This window comes from Drosophila tropicalis, unplaced genomic scaffold, assembly GCF_018151085.1.
Source record: "Drosophila tropicalis isolate 14030-0801.00 unplaced genomic scaffold, ASM1815108v1 contig_593, whole genome shotgun sequence".
Classification (NCBI taxonomy): domain Eukaryota; kingdom Metazoa; phylum Arthropoda; class Insecta; order Diptera; family Drosophilidae; genus Drosophila; species Drosophila tropicalis.
This window is the reverse complement of record NW_027173070.1, coordinates 9,517,247-9,540,981: the sequence shown is the minus strand read 5'-3', so window position 1 is coordinate 9,540,981 and position 23,735 is coordinate 9,517,247. Positions and strand designations below refer to the sequence as shown.

At 36.9% G+C, this 23,735-nt stretch overlaps 1 protein-coding gene across 1 annotated transcript; it reads right to left on the bottom strand.

The window, feature by feature from the left end:
• Positions 1-7,759: 7,759 nt before the first annotated feature.
• Positions 7,760-23,325, bottom strand: sano (serrano). Its single transcript, XM_068290276.1, is given in 7 exon segments — positions 7,760-9,235; positions 9,495-10,193; positions 10,195-10,249; positions 10,333-11,318; positions 11,320-11,605; positions 11,707-12,872; positions 22,766-23,325. Coding segments are annotated over 5 exon segments (2,808 nt in total). The 5' UTR covers positions 12,738-12,872; positions 22,766-23,325; the 3' UTR covers positions 7,760-9,235; positions 9,495-9,743.
• Positions 23,326-23,735: the final 410 nt, after the last annotated feature.

Below are 23,735 nucleotides of genomic sequence, written 5' to 3'. Positions count from 1 at the left end.
ATAAGTCACAAACTCAACCGGATCAGCCAATCCATCAAGGGTAGTCCACCTTTTGTAGAGGCTACAATAAATCTTAATAAAGTATGGTCTAGCTGGTCAATCCTTTATAGGGGATGGCCTTGTATAGGAAATGATACATCTAACTTAATATTTTTTTGGCAGTTTTGAAGTGAAATGTTTACATTGTATTAAAGATTCCAGAAGACACCTTTTAAGCCATTTAACTAAGTTGTGTTTTCATTAATCTGATGATATTTTACCTGATTTATTGATTGATATATGTATATATATTCTTGATTAGCAAACTCGTATCGTCGAGTCCATTCGTCTGGATCAACAAGATTAATAAACGATTTGCATACTAAAGGCAATTTTCTATGAAAAGGATGTCATTGTTCTTACTCTCAGTTATCCTTCTGTCACCCAAGTGTTGGCCCATTTTTCAGGCCAACTTAATGGGCTCTTGTATTGAAATTCCTTTGCCCATTGCGGCAATCGGTAATGAGGGAAACCCAAATTCGCATCTGGTAACGCATCTGTTCGTGTTTTGTCTCTCTCGCTCAGGCCCTGTCGCTGAATATGATCGAAGTACTAGTAACGAGCAAACATCTATCATGGCCTCCATATCAAACTGGGCATCAAACAATTTCAAATGGATCGAATGAAAAATCAACTGGCGTTGAAAATGGCTCAGGCCAATTGTGGATGGCTTCCTTAGTTTCCTTTCGACTAGATGACGATGACGATGACGATGAACAGATGACTGGGTGCCTAAGTGCCTACTAGCCTGCTTTGTATGCAATGCCATGAACGTGATCGAGCTGCAATCGTTCTAATACAAAGTGGCCACTAGCCACCAGACGCACAGAAGCCATCGACGATGATTGAAATTCCAAGTCCGAGATCAAGTCCAAAGTCAGAGCTGTACATAGTCAGAATCAGAGTTAGAAGCTAGCCACTCAGTATCCAAGTGGTTCGTTGTTGACCTTTTCGCATGAGAATCGGATGCCGGATGATGGATTCACTGCCAGTTCAACTGAAAAGCAATCTCTGGCAAAGGAACAGACGCAAGGGGCGAGGCAAAGACATGTCAGCTTCATCTACAGCTGTCAGTAAGTTTAGCTCGTCATGGGCAATTTAAGTGGAAGGTGAGTTTTTTGGCACATGTGTATGTACAGTGATCTATGACTAAAAGGTTTCAACTTAAAATCAATTAGCATTTCTTCGGTAAGCACTTCTTTATTGAAAATGGTCCTTCGTTAAAGGGTTTCTACTGTACCTACATGCCGACTGGTTAATAATCACGCACAACAGTGATGCCAACAGGACAGCGGGATCTGAGGAATTAATATTGGATGATATCAAATTCTATCTAAAGGAATATTGCACATTTTTCAATTTTCAAAAAAACACAAAACTTAGTGGATCCTCAAAGATCCTCTTACTACAATAAGGCAACTTGAGTGGCTAAAGTTAATGAATCTAATACAATAATCTGTCGGCTTTCTATATAGTCATCGCATTCAGATCATCACAGTTGTTGTTATAGAATTAGTTGTGGGCCAAATATCATTTACGAAGAATCTTTTGAAACTTACGGTGAAATTCTTATAATTGGGGTTTAGATAGAGGAAATATCCCCCCCAACAAACAAAGTAATCCTTGTGACCTCCGTCCATGACAAGAGAATAGATATACGAAAAAGAAAAGTTATATATACATTTGTAGTACATGCTTAGCAAGGACAGGATCTGTCTATAAAAAGGCTAAAATAACAAACCTGATCCAAAGACTTGAAAAATATACTACATAGAACGAGCGAAGACACAATCACTTGGCAACTTGGCAACCTGGAAGATCCCAGGTTCTTCCTCAAGTTGACGTCGTCGTCGTCATCACATTGCGGAATTTCACAGCCGCATGGAAATTTGTTCGATGCCTTGTCGCGCTACTCCTTCTCACTCTCCTCTCTAGCTCTTTTTACCCTTTCTCAATGTTTTGTTTGTGTGTTTGATTTGGATTTGATTTGATTTCGCCAACCAAACGGCAACCAGCAATGGCCACAGCAACAGCAGCAACATTAGTTCTTTTGCTGGGCTAACATCAGTTTCTTGACCTCTCTCTCTGTCTCTCTCCCTCTTCTGGCTTCAACCGAAAAAAAAGAAGAAAAAACCTTGTGACGCAGTAACTGCACATGCGCGCCCGCCTTCTGACTAACCCTGCCTCCTGGCCGGGTCTCTTCTCATGGGCCAAGCGTTTGGCAATTTTGCAGCTTTTTCTGCAAACGTCTCCCGTCTCCGTTTGCGAGAAATGCGATTGACGGTAATTGGTTGACGTTTGTCTTATTTAAATTTGTTTTCTTTGGGATTTTTCTTTGCCGCTGCTGTGTCTTTTTCCTTTTCTCTCAGTATTTTGTTACTACTCCCGCCTGATTCTTGCACGCTTCCATGCCTGAGTTACCTTGTATTTTTGAATATCTTAGAGGTTCTATTGGCACTTTCGAGTTATTGGTTGACATCATTAGACTCTATAGATTTTCTATTCTTAAATCGATTGATTCCAATTTGAATCTGCTTATAATTTTGGTGGAGACTTCTGGGGGTATAGTCTGATTATATTAATGGGTATGATTAAAGTCGCTGCTTTTTTCTTATTTGTATTTTCCCCTATTGAATTAACATTGGTTTTCTCAAGCTCAAGTTGAAGTTGTTGTTGATGTTGATGTTGAAACTGAAGCTCTTCTTCTTCCCTATCGTAAGCCATCCTGTTGTTAAGGCATATTCAAGCCGGCGTGCAACTTTAATTGAAATGAAATGAGTTTCGTCGATTTGTGTTCTAGGAATTTGTTTTTGATTGTTTTCTTGTAAATTTGAATGATTATCGAAGTAGCAGCAGCAGCAGCAGCAGCAGCAGCAGTTGTTGCTGTTGTTGTTATTGTTGCAACAGTTCCATCAGTTGCAACAGTTGCGCAATTGCCATAGAACAACAAAATAAACAAGTCGTCGACCCGTGTAATTGCAGATCAAAGACCCTATACATATACACTCCTTCTTTATAGTGAGCTGCGGATCAGATAGATCAACTTGTTTAAAGGGGGGTAATTGAGCTGCGAGCACTTTTAATTGTATTTGCTATGTATTTTGCGGAAGCGTCTAAAGAACTGGGCCAGAATTCAAAACCAAAGAGGGGTTCAAGAGAAAGAAAGAGAGAGAGAGAGAGAGAGCCAATGAAGGCAATTTGTTACCGCTATATCAACATATCTCGCGTATATCGCGATAAACTTGCACGCTAAACGAACACCACTTCCTCAAAATAAAAAATAAACATTCAGGAGGATGCGAAAAATGATGCTGGGTTGCTGGCTGGCTGGCTGGCTGTCTGTCTGTCTGCCTGGATGGAGTCCAGCTAAAGTGAAGGGGCAAGCCATAGTTGCAGCAAGTTCAAGATTGAAACCGAAACTGATGCGTAGTTTAGGGCGATTTACACAGTTTAAACAGACAGGGCGATACAAATCGCTGGCACATGAGAGAGCCCCTGTCTCTCAGTCTCAGTCTCTCAGTGTTCGTCTCCATCAAGTCAGTCTTCCTGGTGCCATAACTGTAGCAAATGGCTGAGGAACATGAACGCAAAAGATCTACGTTCAAAAAATTGGCGTAGGCGGCAGAGTTTGGTTTTACTTTGGTTCTGCCAGGGTAAAATGTTATAAATTGCACATTTGATGAGCAGAGAAACGTTTATGATTCTAACCAAAAGAAATAGGCAGAGAAAGAGAAAACAGAGAAGAACCATTTGGTCTTTGCAGCTGCAGTGCGTTAGCCTGGCCTGAGCTGGATTCGGTCTTGGACTGGCCAAAGAAGTGCCTTTTAGCGCTTGCATGTCGGCTGATTAATTGTGCCAGCGTCATAAACGTGATGATATCGCAATGGAAGCGCATTTTTCATGTTATTCAATTCGTTGCCGCCAGCTTCAGGTCCAACAGCAGCAGCAACAATAACAACAGTTTCTGTGTGTGTGTGTATTTGCATAGCTTCAACCGATACAAAAGAGTTAAGCAACAAACTTGCCCGCTTTTGGGCCGCAGCGCAAATTAAATCTTTCGATATATATTGGCCATACACTAATTACAAACATTAACGCAATTTAGCCTTGTTTTTCCGCATTTCGCTGCCAAATGCGAAATGCACCTAATGCAATTTCGAGATTTAATTCTTCTTGCCCAAATGGGTTTTCACCTATCTAACCATTGTGGCAGGTGTTTAATGCCAGGAAGTATTTGCCATGCGTTCGTTCGTCCGTTGATTCGTTCATTATTAACTATTAAATATCAAATGTTCGTAGAGCAATGGAGAAATCGCACGTTTTGTTCACCGAAGGTGATATAATGCGCAGTATTTTACAGTTTTGGTCATAGCCAGTTGTAAAAGTTGCTAGTGCCTGTCACAAGATATATGGGAGGAGTTCCTCGATCATGTCTAGAATCTATAATTTCAAATATGCCTACAACACTTAACGATTGGTTCAACATTCTTTAAATATTTGCAATACTTTTTTTCGGCCACAAGATAGATATCAATGTCTGCCTGATTTGAATTTGAATATTTGGTCATCATTCCATTGTTTGGTTTTTCATTCACTTTGTAAACAGGAAATATAATCAATTGTTCCATTTAGATCATCTCAAGGTTAGCTTTGCTATTGTTTCTTTTCCCATAGTTTGGCTCTAATCTAATATAATAATCTGCCTTATTTAGATTTAAAGAAGCAATGTTAAGATGAGATCATTACCCAATTTAATATATTTAAATTTTTGATTTCAATTTTTGGTTCTTCAGATAACAATGATAATGCTTTTTTTCCTCTCTTATCTTCTTTAGTTACTGTATTATGTACTATACTCTATTGTGTATTTTAAACAAGGCCTTGCAAAAGTGAGAGAAAGTAAGCTGAAATGTAGACCCGAAGAAATCATGTACTCAGAAACTAAAGTGGAAGTCCCGTTTCAAAATTTATTAAACCACACAGTGGATCGTATTCTGGAGATGCAGCAAGACGTTCTTGAAATATCCAATTCTTCACGTTGTACATTGATGTTAAGCTACGGCTTCGATGGTTCTACTGGACAAGGCATTTACAAACAGAAATTTCAGGAAAATGACCTTATCGGATTAGACCATTCACTATTTGTTACAACGATGATCCCATTACAATTGGTTGATGAGTTCAATGAAGTCATTTGGCGTAATTCTACTCCACAATCTGTAAGATTTTGTCGGCCATTAAAACTTCAGTTTATTAAGGAAACAACCGAACTCATACTACAAGAAAAATCTAATTTGGATGAACAGATAAAAAATCTTCAAAGTCATTTGTATATTTTCAAAGAAAAAAGGATCCTCGTTGATTATAAGCCCCACATGACGTTAATTGACGGAAAAGTTTTAAACGTGTTAACTGGTACGAATTCATGCCAAGTATGCCCATTATGTGGAGCAAAGCCAAGTCAAGTGCTAAAGACCTTTGACTTCAAATCAGGAATATTTGCTGTTAATTCCAAAAGTCTGCAATATGGAATTAGCCCTCTACATGCATGGATTAGATTTCTGGAGTTTGTATTGAAAATATCATACCGATTAGAAATAAAAAAATGGCGTGTTAAGGGATCTGAAAAGGAAGAAATAAGTCAACGAAAACAGTACATCCAAAAAAGGCTTTGGAATGAAATGGGTCTTAATGTGGACAGTCCCAAACAAAATGGAAGTGGGAATACAAATGATGGCAATACAGCACGAAGAGCTTTTGAAAATGTTAATACTTTCTCAAGCATTTTAAGTTTTGATAAGGAAATTCTTAAAAACTTTTATATAATATTAATTGCTATCTCTTGCGAGTATAAAGTGAACTCCAGAAAGTTTAAGGATCTATGTGAGAAGACATTTAACATGTATTTAGGCAAATATTTTTGGTATCCAATGCCTCCAACTATACACAAAATTTTGGTGCATGGTCATCAAATAATGGACACCTGTATACTTCCGGTTGGAGTTTTGGGAGAAAACGCTTCTGAAGCTCGAAATAAAATTTATAAAAACGATCGAAAATCACATGCTAGAAAGTGCAGCCGGTTGGAAAATATAAGTGATGTATTCAACAGAGCACTTGACTCATCTGACCCACTTATTTCAAGCCTTAATTTAAAAGCACGAGCTAAAGCAAATAGGAAGAAGAAAATACCCACAGAAGTTCTTGAACTTTTAGAGGAACATTCTTACGAATCTTCTAAGACACTTGGAAAGAATGCTGTTTCAACAGAAAGCCAAGAAGAGGAATATGATTCCCAGGATGATGAAGACATTGAAGTTAATTGTATTGAGTTGGAAGAAGAAGAATCAGAAGAAGAAGATAATGAATAAGTTGAAGCATTTGCCCAGGTAAGAAAAGCAAATTGAAAAAATATTTCATTGACCTCTGCTAATCTATTTTGTTTTTTCTAGCAATCTAAATGAATCAAAACTAGCCTTAAACATCTAAGTACATAAATATATTTAATGTTTAATAAAATATATATATAATATATATATAGGTTATAATATAATTAACATAGCATATACACAACGAATATGTAAGCAACAATATTAATTTTAATATTAAAATAAATTTTTAAAAAAGGGCGGAGGTGTGGGCGTGGCCAATTTCAAAATCCGAAATTACTAAAAACTCATACTAATATACATAATAAATTTCAGGCTTCTATCTCTTCAGGGACAATTAATGCCGAAAATTCGGCATTTTTACCCATAGTGCAAGGGTCAAAACCCAGATTTTATTGTTGGTATAGTGAAATATTTTGGAAATCATTTTAGAATTGCTAAATAAGAAAGATCTTTTAGCTTGCCAATATTTTGCTTGCTATTACGAGATCCATCTGACCCAATGTTATAAATGCTGATATAACTTAAAATTTGTATAAATTTTCTTAATTTTCATGCTGTTTTACTTCACTAATTCATATTGGCCACTTAAATTATTGTTACCCTAGAAGAAGGTATAGAGATTTAGTTGTTGAAACTATAAAGATCAGTTTAAATACTTTAAAGATATTCTTTGAATATTCTTAATCAATTTTCAGCTTCGTTATCTCAACTAAGTGAAACAAGAAATAGATATTGCGATATCATCATACATTTGTATTGATTGGAAAAAGCGAATTCTTTGATGCTTTTCCCCATTTTCGTGTCATGAATGAAGTTGATGAATTTCCCAAATGTAAATACAAAATGCTGATCATAAGCCATAAGTTTCGTTTTATTGCTTTTCTCATGTACAGTCTATACCGAATTGGAATCACTTTTCTTATTTTATGTGCGCAGTTTTCACAAATTTGCTCTCATTCCATTTATGGTTTGATCAAGTAATTGTTATTGTTATTCCAACAGGTGTCCGGAGGTGACGTAAATTTGTACATACTTACATATATGAATCTTATTCCCCCTGTAGCTCTCAATTAAGATGGAAACATTGTTAAGTTAGTTGCAAGTTTTAACGCCCCCACAGATATTAAATAACAATAATAATCAGAGCAGGTCAACTGGTTAGTTTTATATTTTGCATATGCATTTATATATTTTTCTGAGACATTTATTTAGACACAAATACAGTAATATATATGTATTATAATTATATATATATATATATATTTATATGTATGTATAGTTGAATACTCTCTAAATTGTATGCCATAGGTTAAGCAATAAAATATTAACTAAAATGTACAGACTAAACGACTAAGACCAATGCATACACTGCAAAAGGAGGAGAAGAGTACGGGGAAGGGGGAGTTGCACTTAACTCCTGGCTCTGAGCAAATTAAATACTAACAAGATTTAATAATATTACAATAGTTTAATTGCATTTTGCATAATTTTACACAGTTTTAGACACAATTGACAAACAACATTTAAAAATATGAGGAGAATAATTAATAAATTCATTTTAGCTATTTAATATGCATAGTTGTTGTTGTTGTTGTTTTTCTATTTGTTGTTGCTGTTGTTGTTGTTGTTTTTTGTAGGTTGCTGTAATTGCATAACATCCTATATATATCTGCATATATATGTATAAATGTGATTTGCGTAATATATTGCTTACTCTTTAGATAGGCTTAGGTTTTTAATATATGTAGGTATGCATATATTATATATAGCTAATGTTTATATATATATATATGTATACGTAAATTTGATATAAATTTTCTGTTGATTTTGGATTTTCGTTTTCATTTGAAATGTTTGTTTGTTTTTTTTTTTTTTTTTTGACTGCAACAAAAATGGCTTTTCGTCTATTTAGTTATTTAGTTCTAAATGATTTTCGATAGAATTAAATTAAAAACATAAAATTAAAATCACAATTTTATAGACTTGATGTGTAATATATGTATGTATGTGTTTGCATGTGTATATATGTATGTATGTGTAAGTGTGTGTGAGCAGGCCCGGCATTAAAAAGAATTCCCCCAAAGTGTGTCACAAGGGAATTCATCCCCAACGACAATGATGAATCATCGTCAATATTTTTTTATAGATTTTTGTTCTTCTTTCTTTTCACAAGAAGTCATATGGAAATAATTTAAATGGAATTAAAGTCTGCACTTGCTAGTTAATATATAAAAAGTTGTAAAAGTTTAATTCTCCTAGATGGAAACCCATGAGCTTGAAGGCAATGAGAAATGAGAAATGTCTCTTCATTAGTCCAATTTTTAAGATATACTTATTAAAAACATTCTTTATGTCCAAAAGTAAACTGTATGAAAAGACTTCTTCTTAGAAATTAATTTCCTGTTGCAACACTTTTAATTTCATTAATGTTAATTTTCAATTATTTTGGTATTTAAAGAAAGCAATAAATTAATAAACCTTTACGAAATGTGGAAGTAAATCACGATGGGTTCTATATCTATTCTTATTACCGGGCCTGATTGCATGTAATTACTGCTGTTGTTGTTGTTGTTGTTGTAGATGTTGCTGCTGCTGTTGCTGTGTGTTTATCATTCCTTGTCATCGTTAACATCATTCCGTATCATAATCATTATTAATCCAGGCAAAATATTCATGGAAAATATTTCATTGGAATTTATTAAAGCATATTTTTGGGGAGGGGTTTGACGATTGGCGGGAAAGCGCAGGGAAAGGCACAATTCAATATTAATTAAAAATTGTTGCTGCAAGCTAAACGGTGAAAGCTGCAACAGAAAGGGTGAAATAGAGAGGGAGAGAGAGAGAAAGAGACAGGAAGAAATGAATAAAATTAGCTAAATCATGATTATTTCGTTTATTTTGCTGTTGTTGTTGTTGTTGATTTCTTTTATTTATTTTTAATATTTTTTGTGTTGACTGCACGAATTTAATAAGGAAAACAATCAAAACGCAGCACGATTTGCATGGGCCACGCCCCCCACTGACTGCCTCCCCCAAAAGTCTCATCATTCCAGCAAAACTCACCTGCAGGAACACACACAGCGTGCAAAATGTTGTTGTTGTTGTTGTAGTAGATGTTTGTGTTGTTGTTTGTTGCTTGGATTATGTTGTTGTTGTTGTTGTTGCTGCTGCTGTTGTAGATGCGGGGTCGATGGCAACTGGAAACAAGTTGGAGTTGAATTTGGCTTTGGCCTCTTCTTTACTCATCGTCATCATCTTCATCATCATCATCATAATCATCATCATCATCATCATCTTTCTTTCTATGCTATCCTACAGATACAGCGTCGCCTGTTGCCGCTGATCAAAATGATGTATATAGAGCTTCTTCTTCGACTTCTCTTTGGATGGCCGCAAATCCCAGACCAGATTGGATAGGCTACGCGGTCGCGACAAGCGCCGTGTTTTCTTTTCGGGTAGCTTATTGGAATCGCCCGAAGTGCGTCCACCGCTGCGCGATGAGTCCAATGTACCCTCACGTGGATTGTGGCTACTGTTGTTGTTGTTGTTGTTGTGGCTATTGTTATTACTGCTGGAGCTACGACTGTGACTATGACTGTGAGGATGCGAATGCGAATGTGGAGCAGCCGCAGCAGCCAAATAGCCATGCGAATTAAGGATGCTACCACATTTGAGCACCACATCCGGTGGTGTGCCCGGAGAGGCAGCTACTCCTGACGCCGCCTTGTTAGTATGGCCTGAGATCGCAGGGGGGCGTATTGGCTGCTCCAGGATTGTTGTTATCCGGTGTTAATTGTAAACTACTGAGACTTTTGTATCTGCAAGGAGAGGGAGAATACACATAGATATGCATTAGCTTTCGATCTTCAATCGCCGGGAAATTCCCTCGATTTGATCTTACCTAATGTGAAACAGCGGTGACTGCGGCTCCAGCAGTGATTCCTTAGATGGCAAATGGTTATTGGGTGTCAGCACCTTGCCATGATGGGGATGAGGATTCGGATGCGGATGTGGATGTGAATGTGAATGCGTGTGGGAGGAATTACTATGGCCATGGCTATGGGAATGGGCATTGTGTGAGGCGGCAATTGCAGCAGCTGCCGCATTGGCCACAGCTACAGCTGTGTTGCCGTTGGGAGTTGTTGCTGCTGCTGTTGGCTGACCGTGTCCATGACTGTGACTGTTGTGGCTGTGGCTGTGACTGTGAATGTGACTGTGACTATGGCTGTGACTGGTGCCGGTGGAATTGCCATTGCTGCTACTGCCAGCACTATGGGCATTGGCATTCTTGATATAAAGCTTTGGTAGTGTGGGACGTTGACGTTTCTCCGCCGGTTTCTTGCCCGGTATGGTCTCAATTGGCGGCGGCACTGGCTTAATATCCTCCTGTATATGGCTATGATGATAATGATTGACCAGGTGATGCGAATGATGTGGCTGCGAGTGTCCACCATTGCTGCTGCTATGCTTATTCGATTCCAAACTGCTGTAATTGTTCATCTGTTGCTGTTGCTGGTGTTGATGTTGTTGCTGCTGCTGCTGATGAATCGGGGCCCTAATTAAACTACAGTAATTGCCACTGCCGCTATCCGTGTGATGTGACTTCAGTGTGGGTGACTCACAGATCGGTTCGAAACGTGCCAAACCCTTTGAGAGGGGGGTTAGGCCGCGTACATAATCATAAATGTGATCAATTTCATTATACTCCTCGGCAATTTCTGTACTATTCATAACCTGTTGCTGTTGTTTGGACCAGGAATCACAACTGGCACTCTTACGCAATACATAGCCACTTTCCGCCAGGCCACTGGCCATTCCGGCAGCCGAGGGTAACATCACAATGGGCAACCGCTGGCCATTGCGACTACTGAACTTGGAGTCCTTTTTTCTCCTTTTCGCTCAGCTTGAGATCAACAATCTGCAGGCGATCCCTGGCATCGGACAACAGACGTTGGGCCTTATCCAGGAAACGTGTATATTCAATAAAATGCTCCAATTGCTCCATATTCTTGGCCCGCTGTAGCTTGATCTTGGAATTAAGGGGAACTGGCACCAAATCTGTATCCTTCTGCAAAGGCAGAGCAAATATACGATCGATTTCCACACAGCCCAAAAGACGAAGTTCGGGTACAAAGGGTTGTTTCAGGCCCTTGGGTGCACTGCCATGGACCAATCTAACCAATGGAAGAACAGGGAGAAAGAGAATAACCGGAAATATAGCGGATAACCTATGTATTTATAAAAAAGTATGCAAACAGTTCGTCCCGAAACTTACCTCACAATGACTGGCATTCGTTTGAGTAGCAAATTCTTAACGGTATGCACACCGCTAATGCTATCCTCTCGTGCTATGGGTGAGAATTTTGCTTTGGTATCGAGGGGCAGATTGATAATCTCATCCTTAATGTTCCGGCACTGCAGGTACTTGCCATTGTCGTTCATGGTTGTGAGCAGTTCACCGGCATGTATGGTGCGATTCATTTGTTGGCAGCGAAACGTCTCCCGTACGAGGACGCGGGCATTGCGTCGTCGTGCCAGCTCGAGCACTGAATCAATGCAACGTGTCGAACGGCCATCCTCGCTGAGTAACTCAAAATAACCGCCATAGGTCTCGGGTATGAGCACCTTGGCACCCACATTGGTGGGTTTGCGACCCTCTTTGATCTTGATGGGTTGCGCTAGGATTTGATATTTTTTACCAGCGCTCAGAAATAATGCCGTACTTTGGAGCGATGGGGCCGACAAGGTGGGAACACCCAGTGCCTGATGTTGGCCCTTAAGGATTTTGGCCACCGCCGGCAATGGTTGTTTGGAAAAGTCGCGCAAATAGACGGGCGAGGCATCGCCAAAGCGAGAGGCGGCCAATATGATTTGACCATCGGTGGCGGCCATATCGCGATTGAAGAAAGAGAGCAGTTTGCTGCGCGCCAATTGCACATTAAATGATAGTAAATTTCATTGGACTGGCTGTGGTGTGGGCAAATGCTCCCCGCCAACGGCTCCCTCCTCGCTCTCACTCTCCTCACTGTCGTCGCTATTCTCTTGTGCCTGCTCTGCTGCGTAAACGTCCTTGTTGGCGTTGAGCTGATCTTCGAGAGCTCGACGCTTGGCCAACTCCTGTTGGCGCTGTCTCAATAGCTGGGCACCGCGTCTACAGCAGGCGTGTGCTAATTCCTCCTCCTCACTGGGCGTGGCTCCGGCCGCCGACGCCGCTGCTGCCTCCTGGCAGTAACCGCTGCTCGTCAAATTAGTGTGCTGGGTCAGCAGTCGCGTGGATGTCTGCAGTGCGTAGTTAAGATACTGCATTCGGTTTGCTTTACTCTTCTCCTCCTGGCCACAGTGTGCGAATTGTATATTCTAAATCTTTGTCTCTGATCTCTCACTTAATCTCTCTCTTTCTCTCTCTCTCTCTGTCACTCAGTCACTAGTTAAATACTCGCTCTGCAAATAAAAAGAAATGATAAAGGTTTATTAAATATAAGCAATGAGAATCTTAACTTTAGATAATAAATTAAGTAACTTTTAACTTTTATAGAATATTTTGTTAATTTTACGACCAACAGCCAATCACAAAACTATAGCATACTTCGGGGAGCTTTTAAGGTAATTCATTGTTGATGCCCAAGTAACTTAAGTTATAAGACTGAATACCAAATTTACAAGTTAAATTCTATTTATCATTGCCACAAAGTCTTAGAGTGACTCCTCTTTGAGTGCCAAGAGTTTGACATTCTCTAAAACCTATTAGAGTCATAACTTTTGGATTCCCAAGAAGTTTGTAAGTGTGTGACCCATTCTAAAACATATGCCAAGTCAAAGCCATATTTCATGATTTCGTAGCACTGTGTAAATTGTATGAGAGGGCTAAATAATAAGACCATTCCTCTTGCTATTTATTCTTCACACACACACATATATATACATAAATGTATATACAAGGTGTTATTTATGAGCTCCATAAACTGCATAGGAATGAAGAAGAAAATATCAAAAAGAGGAGATGGCAAAAATGGCAAAGTGCAGAAAACGAAAATGCAGACCACAAACATGCATATAAATAGACAAGAGATGACTCCAACGGCGTTCAGAAAAATATTCTTGGAGACGTTGTTGGCCATGGCGACAATGCCAAAAGATGCCATTAAGAGGACTATGGAGGAGTATGGATCGACATCGGGATTCGGACTTTGGGGGCCAACAAATGGCAAGACATTAAAAGTACTTAAAGGATATTTGCATATTTTATGGACAAACATAAATGCGGCTGATTACAAGAACAAGAAAAAGGCAATGGGTTGGGAGATTTTTGCCATGGCCATCACCTTTGCCTTTGCCTTTGCATTGGCATTGATTTTCTACACACTCAGACACTCACACACACGAGTGAGAAAGATGGAGATGGAAAGAGCCCCCAAAGCAGCTACTATCCCCTGGGCATCCTATCTTGGAATTTGCATATGGTTCCCGTAGTTTAGAGATTCCATAAACTAGGAAGGAGTTTTGCTCGGCTTAGTAAATTAGTTGGCAATTAGTAAAGTGGCCACAGCTGCTGACCAATTGACTTACACCACTACAAACCACTCTCCGTTCTCCCTAACTGCATACATGCGTGCAGAAATGGAAATTTTGTAATTGCTTTTCTATTTAAACTGGTGCAAGAACAACTGTTTGTATGTTGTTGCTTGTTGGCTGCTGCTGTTGCTGCAGTTGCATTTAAGCCTCGTTAAAAGATGACCATAAAACATTTTACGACCATTGCATTGCTCTTTGGCTTACTAAATCTTGTTGGTTTTGGCTTTAAGGCTTTAAAATTTAATAAAATTTCCAATGTTTTCATTACTTAGGATATAAATTGGTTAAAAATGGAGTGGGCATAGCTTTCCTGCTGCTGGTAAGGAACAGTGTCTCACCGGCAATCATTAGGAAAGCTTAAAAATGTCGCAACTCGTTGGTGAATTTAGATGGACAAAAGTAGGAAGTTAGTGTTGACAAACATCTTGTTCACACACTATTAAGTTCCGGTTAGAAAGACTTTCTTGTTTCTCACAAATCATCCCTCCGCACTTGTCAGAGAGAAACTTTCTTATCATGTGGAAATCAGTTTACTGTATAAATCAAATTCAATTCCAACAAATTCTTCAAAATTGTTTAAAGTTTATATAGTTATTAAAATATCCTAAATATTTGCTTCAACTAAAGGGGGCTAAATAAATATTTAAACTATTTAATTAAGGGTTAACTTAATAGTTGTGGGGTCCTTGGCTTTTCATTCTTAGCAGATTATTCAGCAGCTCATCGGTTAATGAATCTAAAGTAAAGTTTTACAATACGTTGTTAACCTAGTCTGGAATTACTTTTAGTACATACTAAAATTTGGCAATTTCTATTAGCATGAAATTGGCAGAAAATTAGCGAGAATTTCCTTTTGTTTTGTTTGTCTGAGAGTGAAAATTTGAAAAGCAAATGAAAATGAAGTTTGCTTGTCGAAATCTTATGTATCAATCAATTTGCAATTTAAATAAAAGAAAAATGGCAAACAATAAAGTTAACAAAATTTATGTATGTATATATATATATGTATGTGTATATTCAAGAGTGAAATTACTTTGGCCAATTAACTCTCTCAGACTTATTGGCAATTAATTTTCACCAATGGAAAGTACCTTTTCTTTTGCAAAACCAGAGGCAGACAGTGGGTAAATACTAAATACTAAAAAACCAAATACTGGGAGAAGGAGCTGTAGATGGGGAATCGTCGGGGAATTCTCACGCTCAACGTGGCTCGACGTTTGTTGTTGTTGTTGTTGTTTGTAACTTATGTGGAAACGTGACATTTTCTTGGCTACTGGACAAAAATTGATGCCACCAGAGACTCTTTTTCCTCTCTCTCGCTCTGAGGCTCTGGTTGTAGCAGCAGCAGCAGCAGGAGGAGACAGAAGAGGATTGGTCCAGTCAACGACAGCGACATCGACTTGTTTCCTGGCTTGTACGTGTCTGGGGGTTTTTTATTTGCTGTTGTTGTTTTTGCTTTTGATGTCACACAATGACACAGTTTCAAGTGCTGAGCCATCGTAATTTGTATTTGGCCTCGTCCGCCTTATTTCTTTTTTTTTTGTTCAGAAAAGATCTCATCGAAAATGTCTTAATTAATTTGCACTGGCGCTCCGCCCCCAACCCCTAGTTACATGACAACCCCGTGCTCTCAATTCTCATTTTGACTGAAAAGTGGCCCTAACTAGTCTAGTCCAGTCCACCACTTCACTTCAAGTAACCCGGGCAAGCACTTCCTTTAGGCATCGAAACTCATTTAATTTATGACTGACATGAAATGAGATGACTTGGCTTGAAGCCACACAAAAGGCTTGCATTACTTTTTTTCCCTTTTTAATAAGCAAACAAGCAGCAGAAAGAGAAAAAAACGAGAAGAGATATAAACATGTATGAATCCTTTTCAACATCCTGTTGCCTGTTGCTAGTTCCCCTCCTTGGGCCATGTTAGGAAACAAAGACATCAGGCCCAGGGGCTAAAACACTTGAACAAATGAAGCCCCCAAAGAGTCAATATGCGAAGCACTGAGAATGAGGTGAATGATGCACCGACTACTCATACAGGAAAAGGCGACAAGGAGTTATGCTCCTATGGCAAAAAAAATATGTAACCCAAGACGCAGGCCAAGCACATAATGAGAATATGCCATAAAAAAAGCAAAAAATAAGTTAAAATACAGGAAAAAAATCAAGCTAAAAAGGAAGGGGAACCAAGTTAGAAAAAAAGAACGAAACGGAAAGCTATGCAAGGGAAATGTAAATATGCGACCAAAGTATACCCTTTCAAGAATCACAGTTGGGCCAAGAACTGTAGCCGAATTCAAACCAAAGTAGGCATAAAACCTGCTTGATCTTTTCAGAATTACTAAACTGAAATATTTATCATCCTTACCAAATGTTAATCTGAAAGAATAGAATTTTTCATCGACTCTTAGTTATTTCAGACAGATAAGAAAAAATAATGTAACAGGAAGGTTATAATTAGAATAAGAAAACGATTTTCAGAAGTTAAAATAATTAAGAAAGTTGAATTATTTTTAACTTAGGATCTTGTAAAAGTCTTGTAGCCCTTTTTTCAAAGAGTATTAGGTAAAGGCAAAGTGCGATAAATGCAATGCCAAAAGGATTAGGGCAGCTATGTACAACACGGCCCAAAACATACATATATATATATATGTATATACATATGTATTCCACAAAGAAATGTGTGTGTGTGTGTGTGTTAGCTGAATGTCTGTGCATAGGTGGGTGGCCTTTGTTTGATCCAACAAAAGCGGCAGCAACGGAGCTCTAGCAAAAAAAAGGGAAAGTGTAAGGAGCATATCCCGGTCGCAGACCAGAAACAGCTCATAAAGGGAAACACACCCACAGAAACTCAGGGTGTTTGTGTATGTGTGTGTGTGTTGGACTGGCACATTAATCACACTAAAGAGTTTTACAAAATGCAACTCAACTCCAGGCTGACAACATTGGGCTAAAGCCAAAGCCAAATCCAGTTGCCGAGTTTCTGTAGTTGCAGTTGTTGTCACCACTTTAAGCTGCGGCTTAAAAAAAATTGCGGCACGACGGGATTGGGTGGGAAATCAGCTTAGAATCCGCGTCCGCCCACGCAGCTAGCACTTGACTCTCTCAGTCTCTGCATATCTCACTCCAACTCCATCTCGCTTACTGTCTCTGCATCTTGGCTATATGGTTATAAACGCAATATTCCTATTTTTTTGCCATGGATACGCCAAGAGAAAGAGAAAGAGAGAGAGAGAGAGAGATAAAGAGACTCCTTTTTATACACTTTTTCATTATTTGATTTCATTTCCTTTGCTTTTTGTCAAGCACGCCAGAAGGAACACCTTCAACTTCAGCTGTGCTGCAGCTTCGGTTCCCCCTCAGTTCTCCGCTTCCCTCAGTTGAATCCTTCTTCCACTGGCTCACTCACAAGTTGCCTTATTATGTCGTTCTTAGCGCTTTTGATTACTTTTTATCCGCTTTTGGCCGCGGGTTTTCATAGCACAGAGCTTTTGTTGTTGCTTGGTTGTTGGTTGGTGCTGGTTGTTGGTTTCTCTCCCTCCCCAGCACTTCAAACAGTCACCCTGTCAACCCCTCCCCCTTCCACTTGTGGTGTGACTAATGACGTGCCGGCCAATGGACAGCATTGCGTTTGTTTAGTCTCTATCCCCCTCATCCCATTCCCCAACCATGATGATGTAAATAAATGAAATAATATGGTTTTTCTGTTGTCTGGCATGAAAAATTAACGCTGACCATTCTTGACTTCTTTTTATTTACCCCCCCAAACCCAAACCCAAACCAACAATGGGAGGGTAAATGGGTATATTAAGCTAGACAATATATTTGTACAATTATTGAGTACACAAACTAAATAAATTTCTAATCACGACAAATAACCAAAATTATATAGTTCATGACACACTTGTACAAATGTTATTAAAAATACATTTATCTATATTCATAGATATATCTATCAGATATATCCTATCCCACATTTCATAGACATATTAACGATATTGACTTACTTACGATATTACTTAAGATCATTAAGATATTAACAATTTAGAACTAAAGCATTTGGAAAAGTCTTAAATTAGATAAAAGGTTAACTAACAAATATTTATGTCCAGAATTTTGTAAGATTTCTCAGATAGATCTTATTACTTTTGGCATATCATATACAATCTAAAGGCTCTTTCTTATTCAGAAAACCAAATCTCTGCTTTTTAAAAGGTTTACAATCTGAAAACGAAATGTAATGCCATGGGTTTGGTTTCTCAAAGATATTTACAAATATATTTTTGGAAATTTTGATAACTTTTTTGAAATTACTTATGTTCTTTGAAATATAGATAAAATTTTTAAAGATGTCTCAATACGACATTAGTCTCCCTTTAAGAAGAGTGCAAATAAGAAAAAGATATAAAAAGTATTAAAAAAATTGGTTTAAAATTTCAGAAAGAACGTTTAAGTTATTGAAAAGTATAAATGACTTAAAACTATAATGGCACTATTTATTATCTAAATCTATATAAAGTAAGCATATTTTTTGGCCAAATACAACTACAGTTTATGGTTATAGCCATTACAATTTAGATTTCAAATGTTTGTTGCAGATTTTTATATTTTACATCAATAGGCCTAAAGGGTATTTTTACGTCCATATTAAAACAAATTTTCTATTATTAGGTTGGGGTCTTTTTCCTTTTTTGTTTTTTGCACGCTTTTGGTTTTTTATTGTGGACAGTTCGGGTTTTTGCTTTCATTTGTCAAGTTGCTGAATGTTTTGTGAACCGGAGGGAGAATCTCTGTTGAATTTGTTATTGTTGTGTTTCGCCTCCCCCCGCAATCTTCATCTTTATATGAGGAAAAGTTTGTTTTTTGGTTGTTGAAAATTAATCATTAAAAAAAGGGAAGTGAGAAAAACAAAAAGACCAAACCAAATAATAACACCAACATTGGCTAAAACAATTACATTTTATTTACTTTATAATTATAATTACTGAAGAGAGACAATTTAACAAGTTTTTTTTTTAATATCAGATCTTAATCTGTTTTATAGATATTTTTTAGATGGTCCTTACAATTGCTGAAGTAGCAGAATTAATTTGGTTTAATTAGTTCTGAATGGACTTTATGGACTTTAAAATTGTTTGTATATTGTTATAACAAATCAGAAATCAGAATTAGATTATAATTAAAAGAGTTAATGAAGGTACTTAGATCACTGATCTACTAGATTTTTAAACCAATTATTTAAGCTTGAATTCCAGCTTATAAATAGATCAATCTTTTATATGGTTCGAGTTGTAGTTCCCCATTGAAATGTATTTTGTCAGGGACATAACTAATAGTAGCTGGAATTATGGATTTCAATCTTGTTTTCTCATTCAATTTAATACATATTTCTAGTACACCCTTCAACGGAAATCATATGCCAGGGTCAATCCATTCAAACGTAGCCATTTAAATGGTTAATATTAAACCTCAAAAATAAGTCAACCTGCTCTATAGATATATATATGTGAATTAGTTGTTGTTATTGTAATTTATTTCATGCTAAATTTAACAATTGGAACGCGCCCCATAACCGCCAATTTTTGAATCATAAATGGCGGGGGCAGGCAGCAAACAAAATCAAAAGCAATTAAAATGCAAAGCCACAAAAACGACAAAGGGTAAAGTTATTTGTATATTTCTTTTGATTGTTTCTGTGTGTAATTTTTTTTATTGAAATGTTGATGTGCTTACTAATCAGCCAAGTCCGAGTCCGACTTGTCTGTCTGACTGTCTGTTTAGGTCAGAGAGTGGGAAATAACGTAGAATTTTTCATTTTGGTTCTTTTTATTAATCATGCGCTGAATGCACAAACAGGCTAATGAATGAAATCAATAGAAGACGAAGAAAGAGTGGAAGTGGAATGGAATGGAATGGATTGGTTTGGAGTTTGATGATGGAGAACCACCAAACCAAATGGGGATATGTCACAGGAAATCGAAACCGAAATGCAGTGACATTTGCTCGAGCATAATATGATATTCTTTTGCTTTTTTTGGGTTGCGCCACCTTCAGATGGCTGCTACTTCCACTCCCTCTCCTTGGTCTCCGCCTCCTGCTGTCAATAAGAACCGTTGCCTTTTGAAGTTGGCCAGTGGAGCGTTGTGTCTCAAAAAGTTCATTGAGCATTCAATGTTTGACTTTAATTTATGCTTTACGAGTGTTTATTGTTTAGGTCTTCCATTTCCATTTTACCTTTGCTCTGGCACTTTTTTCCTCATTCGAACTGTTCTTCATTCTGTTTGCCTTTTTGAACGAAAGTTGTTACTTTTTTTTCTTATGTTTTTCTTCTCTCTATTTTTTATGTCACTTTGATTGAGTTCTTTTCTTTGACTCTGGGTTTAAGAAAGGGAAATCCCTTTTTTTGGTTAAACCATTCTCTCTCATCTCATCCCACCTATTTGTAGGTAAATGTTGCAGCTTTTTGGACTGACAAATAGAGAATTAACCATAGGCTGGGCCCATTTTGCCACATTGGGCTTGGCCTATCTATCCTCATTGAGGATGGGCCATATACTTTTGACCCAGAAAACAAGAAAAATACAATAAGAAAATGAAAATGTCTTGCTGATGCCCGCCTTATTTTTTCTTTTATACTTTTTGTAAGTGAAATTTTCCAACGCTATCAAAAGGGGCAAAATGTCTTTTAAAGTCAATATTATATGTATGTATGTTGTATGCATTTGACATAGAAGATGAAGTTTTTTTTTTAATGTTGTTTGTTGCGTTGGTGTTGCGGCACACTAAGAGAAGATAGAGACAGTTGGAAAGACAGTCAGTCAGTGAGAGAGAAAGAGAGAGAGGGAAGTGAGAGGTCCATTAAGTTGTCAATCTAAACTGAGTGGGTTGGTTAATGATCACTGATAATGAATAGCTTGAAATATTTCCATACTTTCCTTTAACACAATGGGCATTAGGTAAATTCCCATAAAAAAATATTACAAATAACAAGTATATTCAATTAAAGATCGCTTACAATATTCAAAAAGAGGTGCATCGATCATGAGAGTATATATTTAACCCATTATGCATAAGGAAAGGGCTTAATTTAACATTTTGATTGACATTCAAAAAAAAAGAACTGCAATTAGTTGGAATTCTATGTAAAAACGATTCTCTATTATCACATCATTCAGATCTAGGTGAACGCAATTAAAGTTGAATTCAAAAGAATACCGAAAATATAAACAAATGAATGTAGAGAAAACTTTAAGCCCATAACTGAGGGCTAAACAATTTATGTTCAAGTTCATCAACTAATCCATTTGCAGCCCTGATTCAAAGTGCAATAGTTCTCTCTAATCAACACACACATTTGCCACTTGCTTGATCTATAATTAAATAACAATAACTACGCTATGGGAGTTTGTATTCCAATGTGTAGAAAAAAATCAGCAAAAAATATGCAAAAGTTTCAAACACATATTGAACTTCAATGAAATACAAATTGCGGAATTTCATGGAAATTTATGTGAGAATTATACAGAAATTTATGATTAATAAATTGCTTAATAGGCATAAACCTTTTTCAAGTTAAAAATAAAAGGTTTTTTATGAGCTAAAATTAAAAGGCATTTGGGATTGAACGCAGCTTGAAGTGCATTTTGTAGTTCTGATTCAGATAATTAATGAGCGGGTATCATTAATTTATCGTTAACGTTTTTGATTAATACATTTCTTCAGATTTGTGTTTCTCTTTCTTTTGGTATATGTAAATTGAGTTAACTTACTTTTAGACTAAGAAAACTTAATTATTGTGGTACAACAATTATTCTTAAGGCAAAGAACTTTAATTTCAAACATTTTTTTTTATCTTTAGCCGACAATTTTGGGCTTCTTTTTTTTAATATTTATAGTTTGAAATAGTTTCTTGATATAGGCCGATTATTAGCATCTTTCCATTTCCATTAAGATTAAGTTTTTTTTTCTTCTTCTCTTTATTTCAATTCTATAAAATGTTTAGTTTTTTTAGCCTCTAAATTTATTTTGGGTTTTATACAATCGTTTCCAAAATTATGTAAATTATATAAAAATATTGAAACTTATATGCTTTGCATGTTTTTTTTTTAACATTTTCTTTGTCATTTTCAATTCCAAACTTCTAAGATGTCTAAAACCTAAAAACAATTTCATAAATATGTAAAATTTACAATGTTTTCTAACTAGTTGTGTGACATTTCTTCCCAATTACTATTTGTTGAAAAATAATTGTATTATTTGGAAATGAAATTTGAAAAACAAAGTTTCAAATAAACTACGGAAGGGAAGAATTTAAGAGACAGTTCTTCAGTTTTTTTTTTTTTTGGCAAATAGTTTACATTAATTAAATTAGTTTTCAAAGTTTCACAAGTAAGTTTAACAAATCGAAAGGTGAAGCAAATGAAAAACATTTTGAATATTATCAAAATGGCAATCCAAATGATATTTAATTATTATATATTTTCTGGTATATCCAGTTAGCAATAGTTAAACACAATACGAGTTGACTTTAAGCTGATTTGTCGAATATATTAAATCGATAGATGCCAAAAAAAAAGGTGAGTATATATATTTATATAGTATATATACTTTCTGTGTGTGGTTTGGTTTGAAAACTTTCTTTTCACACGATATCGCACACATTAATAATATTCATATTTAACCCAATTTTCAGAGCATGACGCTAATTACAAAGGGAATTGAAAAGAAATATGTATCTATATTCCAATATTCAGATATCTCACCTATGAATATCCAAATAAATAAAATGTGTGACTGCTTTTCTTGCAAAATGATTGTTTAGGTAGCTGCTCCTGCTCTACATAAATTGCCGTTAAATTTTGTTAACACTTTTTGTTGTTGTTGTCGTTGTTGGCAATCAATTAACACCACAAATCACATACACATGGGCACAACAAACACACACACACACACAAATACAGATTACTCATTGAACTTTGTTGCTGTTGTTGTTGTTGGTTTCTATTTGACTTTTTCTTTTACTTCTTTTGTGCTTAACAACTTATTTCGTAATATTTCATTTATTTTGCCAAAGATTGATGAATTTCTTTTGTGTGGTTAACTGTATTTTTTTTTTTTGTTGAACAAAGAATTATATATTTTTGTTGTTGTTGGTTTTTTCTTCTTTGTTTTACTTTCACACTATGACGAAATTTTTACCTTTTTTTTGTTAACAATAATTTGCATTAGAAAAAATCTCGCGTGGGTTGCCGCGCACGCGCAAATGTTTTGGCCGAAACGATCGAGTGGAACGAGAGAACTGAACCGATGAACCGGTCGGAGCGACGAGCTCCAAGCTAATGAATTGTATTTTTTTGAGGGTTCTGAGCCTCCAGTCAGGTTGAGTGGTCAGAACGCTGCGAACTGTTAGTTAACAGCGGCTTAACAGATCAGGCCAGGTAAAAACCAGTCTCAATCAATTCTCTCTCTCTCCCTCTGTCTCTTATTTTGTATTGGCCACTATCACATAATCTCTCTGGCTCTCTCCTTTTTTGTGTTTTTCTCTACCTGATTCTCTCTGTGTCTCAGGTTTTTTTTTTGCGGCATTTGTTTTGGGCTCTAATTTCTAAGCAAATGTTCCCTATTTTTTTGTTTGTGAGAGATTTTGTTTGTTGTTGTTGCTGTCGGAGATTTTTGGGGAGATTCTTTTGAGATACTTCTTTGTGGAGGATAAACGTGGCCCAGCATTTGTGT